The sequence below is a fragment of the Lottia gigantea genome (assembly GCF_000327385.1).
Source record: "Lottia gigantea unplaced genomic scaffold LOTGIsca_19, whole genome shotgun sequence".
In the NCBI taxonomy this organism is placed as follows: domain Eukaryota; kingdom Metazoa; phylum Mollusca; class Gastropoda; family Lottiidae; genus Lottia; species Lottia gigantea.
The window spans coordinates 2946399-2951760 of NW_008708358.1; the positions used below are offsets into that span (position 1 = coordinate 2946399).

At 34.2% G+C, this 5362-nt stretch overlaps 1 protein-coding gene across 1 annotated transcript; it reads left to right on the plus strand.

The window, feature by feature from the left end:
• Nucleotides 1–4562: 4562 nt before the first annotated feature.
• Nucleotides 4563–5084, plus strand: LOTGIDRAFT_159224 (hypothetical protein; the record flags this gene model as incomplete). Its single annotated transcript, XM_009052854.1, has 1 exon — nt 4563–5084. One exon carries the CDS (start codon nt 4563–4565, stop codon nt 5082–5084), a length of 522 nt encoding a protein of 173 aa, XP_009051102.1.
• Between the last annotated feature and the right edge of the window lie 278 nt (nt 5085–5362).

Genomic DNA, 5362 nt, shown 5'->3' on the forward strand with positions numbered 1-5362 from the left:
ACAGAATATTTCATTCATTGCAAACTGGAAAAAGCTAGCTCTACTTGAACTCTAAATAGAAATCCAACAAGTGAAAATATAAAGATAGCCCTAAGTACCACATCCGTGGATTTAGGTTGACTCGTAACTAGTTAACTGGGGGAGGGGGGGGGAGTAAATGTAAAAGGTTTGAAAGGTAGAGGTTTAATGGCTTCAAAGGAGACCCGTAGCCAGACTTCATATATGGAGGGGCATTACACCCTATTGCCCCCCTGTAGCCACAGGCCCTGCTTCAATGTGTTGAGCTTCGAAAACTGGGACAATGAAATGTCGATTGAAAATCTGGATATGAGAACTTTACTTGTTGGTTAGTCCAAAGTGGGAGAGAGGAGGTATACTAGTTTCCCGAAGACCGATATCATGGCCAATATTTTTCGTTTTCAAAACTTTTTCGCCATAATACCCAGTTATATCTCTGTGTAAGACTATCTTATACATGTTTAAAAATATACCACATAATTAGCTGCAAACTTCTACTGCGAAGCCTTTTATTTGTTATCATATAGCAATCAAATCACGCACATTTCATAAGAAAATATTAGAAATTAGAAGAATAAAAAGCCAAGAATTAATTGGCATGTTTTAATTTGTTTGTCTTTACTCGACACGTGTCGTTATTAACGATTAACTTGACGTCGGAACAGGTCGTCAAAACACCACAAACAACAAACAAATCAACCTTACTCGACCCTGCCACAAACATGTTTCAGAATTGTACAATAATGAAACAAAGAGGGATTTAATGGTATAAAAGAAGTGTTATGCAAAGTTTATTTCAACCTTCTAATACTAAATCAAAATCCACCAGCACACAATAATAAGCTTGAGATACCATGTACAGAAACCTAAAAGTACTTTATCTCAAACTTCTTCCGGGACACGGGCTGAAAGAGATCAGTTGTCTGAATATTGAGGAACAGCGAGTTTAACGTTCGGTTTTAATATTTTGCTCTAAAATTGATGTATTGAACACTTTTTTAACTGTGAAAATATTTTTACAATAAACCCTATAAGTTACAGAAAACAAAAATCCTTATAAGTTTTATAATTTATTAGCCTCTCCAACTCAATATACAAAATTAAATTGTATTATTATATTATTAATTCTACGTCTGAATATCGATTTCGGTTTAAAACGTATGACGTTTTTATCGCTACGGCAGTCACCGATTGGCCATGAATATTGAAAGTTGAGAAAAAGCGTTATACAGTTAAGCTGTCGACACCGGAAACTTACCAATCAACCCCTTTTAGCTTTTAAAATGCTTTTATGATTCGAGAGTATGAGTGGAAAAAATGAGGATATCTAATCGCAGGTCGCCGAGAAGTCTTGAATATCTTTCAATCGATTTAAGCAATTGATTATTACAACCAAGACGTTCGTCAATCATTCGGAATGAATTTGAATTTTACCCGTTTCCGTCCATAATTTCTATGAAAGGTCATGCAGAAGAAGCTTTAGAAGAACTCCCGTCAACCAATAAATGTTTTGTGTGATTCTTGGCAGGCGGAGAGATTATGTCGCGGAATTCGTTAACTGCCTAGAAACCATTGAATTGTCCTTTTTCATATTATTTCTATCACAGGATTCTTGGGGTACTATTTCCATTGACAAGAATCCACCTTTTCATTATGAAATACTTACTGACTTATGATTGATATACCTCTTCCTGTGATAAGTTCATATCTGCAACCAATGTTCGCCATTAAATTGTTTTTGATATCGGGTTTCGTTTTGCGATTCGGACTGTTAGTGCTTGGTTTCTTAATTAAGACGAAATCCAGAGTAACCCAAAGACAGAAATTAATATTTTGCTTGAAACCATTGTTAATCAATTTAACTATTCCATCAAATTTCCGATTTTGCTTTTAAACCGGGTAGGATGATTTTTGAACATTAAATCCATTGAGCATACTTGTCTTCATCAGCCCGATCAGGTGAATAATGAACAAGAATAATGCCATGCATTGCGCAATGAGTGTGCTTTTAAGAGTCCCATTCAGTGTGCCATGTGATTTTTTCAAACCAGAGTTTAGATAAAAAAAAATAAAAAGTGTTTCTGACGTGGTTAGCTTTGTAAAGTATGAGAGACGTCGTGGTAGAGTCATGCTTGTCAAATTCCACTTAGTGCAATGTCTAGTCCAATATACGCTTGACCAGCTTCGGATAATATTCTTCCCCTTTGACTTGGCTCTCTGAAAATCACCATCTTCTTATGTCTTAAAGGTCTTCAGTCAACTTGACATAGGTTGAGGCCTCTTCACAAGCTATTACTTCGTCTGACACTTTGACTGCAATAACCGCCTTTCTTGTATCAAGGAGTGCAGGGATTTGATTGGATTATGGTTTATTGTATCTGTCGAGGACTCTAATATGCTGCATTCGCTAACGTACAATCCAATCAAATCCCTATCATTCACAAACTTCTGTGAAACCAGAAGGTGTAAGACGATGAAGATAAGGTCAATAGCCATTTTTGACTCTATACGCTATAGGGTCACAGTCTAGTGTCCCATCCGAGCGACAATAGTGTATTTTGAAAATAGTGTCCTTTCGTTCGGATAGGACAGTTATCATTTTTTTCAAGCTTTTCATGCATTCATTGAGATTCTGAAGTATGTCCATGTTTAAATTGAAAATCAAATTTTAATTTTCTAGATAATGTATCCTGCACTTTGGGGAATTTGCACGATCTTATATTCGTTTTATGGAAGTTTTGTCGTGCATATCATTGTTTTGTCTTTCTCCCTATCTTCTCCACTTTCTTAGCTGTAAAAATATTATCATAAAGACGATAAAAAACAAACTAAGCGTATAAAAGATTGGGTGAGTTAGTCAGGAGGAATAATAAAACTGAATATCGATTAGGAGAAAAGACGCGATTCTCCCATCAAGAGAGCTAGACTTGTATTAAGTCGAAACCTTGTTACCAATTACACATCAATTTAACTCACTCAACCAGAAACTAAAAACATGTTTGCATAACAGAGAAAATAGATCAGGTACTTTATTCTCGCATGCTAATTGACTTGTATCTTTCGACTTCGATTTTTCATCGATAATTGACTTCTATTACCGTCAAACGTTTCATAATTAGCAGCGACTTGTAAACTCTTCTAGTTCGGGTCAGACAGAGTCATCAATTTATTAGGAATTTAGTTGTAGCCTATTTACAACCGTCATTGCGTCGGTCATCAAATGGTTAGAAAGATTGTTGAACTCAATTATAATTGGGGGGTAATGCTATCGATCAAGGATCCTGAAAATAGAGAGAAAAAGGTTTATTCCCCCTGTCCTGAATCGGGGAACTGTAGTCCCGCTATGTATGTAAATAGACGTATTTTACAATATAACATGTTTTGATAATTCTTTCATTCCAGTACCATCCTTATGTTGGCAAGTTTCAAATTGTTTTATAAAATCTTCTAGGACATTTAAGCATGCTGTTCGTATATATAATAGAAACTGGATAAAAAGCGATGGTCTTTTAGTGCATACATGGCTGCGCGTTGCGCACACGATACAACCACTTAAACGTTAACTTCGATATATAATGCGTTTTGGAAGGGTGAGTGATAACGTAATAATATCTATAAGGTCATTCATTTCTTTTTTTACATGATCCAGAATGGCTTTTGAAGTGCATGTTTACCTCTTTAATTTCGTGGTTTGTTGTATTTGACTTATGGTTTGTGATTTGGATAGGTACACGTGGTTCCTGCCTGTCATCTAAACGTACAATAGTTGTTGGCGTCGCGTCTAAAAGTTTGTATTAAAAGCAAACAACACCACCGGAAGTACGAAATTTGATATTGTTTAAAATTCAGTTAATTCATAATTCCACTAACAATACTGAAAAGTATAAACCCAATATAAAACATCAAACGTTGAAATTCTTGTCGATGTCACGTCACGAGGCAGATGTTATTCATGACTCTTCAACCGAAATCGATGGAGGTACAGATAGTCATCACAATGGCTTCCTCTTGTTTGAATATTCATAGAAAGATTTTCCTTCAAGAGGAATTGATGATGAAGATTTGAATTTCCGTTTGATTACTTCGAGTAATTCCTAAGATTAACCCTGCCTCCTACTCATTCATAGACAACCCTGTATAGCCTTGTACAACCAAATATAGCTTTATACAATAGCCTTGTAAACTCAATATAGCTTTATACAATAGCCTTGTACAAACAAATATAGCTTTATACGATAGCCTTGTACAAACAAATATATACAATAGCCTTGTACAAACAAATGTAGCTTTATACAATAGCCTTGTACAAACAAATATAGCTTTATACAATACCCTTGTACAAACAAATGTAGCTTTATACAATACCCTTGTACAAACAAATGTAGCTTTATACAATAGCCTTGTACAAACAGATTTAGCTTTAAATTGCTTTATACAGCCCATTACAGCTTTATGCAAAAGCGCTATACAACTCAATATAGCTTCATACAACCCTATATTCTTAATATAAACTCAAATAGCTTTATACATAAGCATACGCTTGTATGACCCAACATAACAATATACATCATAATATAGCGTTATACAACCCTAATATAGTCTTATACAACCCTAATATAGCTTTATACAACCCTCATATAGCTTTATACAACCCTAATATAGCTTTATACAACCCTAATATAGCTTTATACAACCCTAATATAGCTTTATACAACCCTAATATAGCTTTATACAACCCTAATATAGATTCATACAACCCTAATATAGCTTTATACAACCCTAATATAGCTTTATACAACCCTAATATAGCTTTATACAACCCTAATATAGCTTTATACAACCCTAATATAGATTCATACAACCCTAATATAGCTTTATACAACCCTAATATAGTCTTATACAACCCTAATATAGCTTTATACAACCCTAATATAGCTTTATACAACCCTAATATAGCTTTATACAACCCTAATATAGCTTTATACAACCCTAATATAGTCTTATACAACCCTAATATAGATTTATACAACCCTAATATAGCTTTATACAACCCTAATATAGCTTAATACAACCCTAATATAGCTTAATACAACCCCAATATAGTCTTATACAACCCTAATATAGCTTTATACAACCCTAATATAGTCTTATACAACCCTAATATAGCTTTATACAACCCTAATATAGTCTTATACAACCCTAATATAGATTTATACAACCCTAATATAGCTTTATACAACCCTAATATAGATTTATACAACCAATTATAAACTTACCAACCCTAATATAGTCTTATACAACCATATATAGCCTTATACAACCCTAATATAGATTCATACACCAT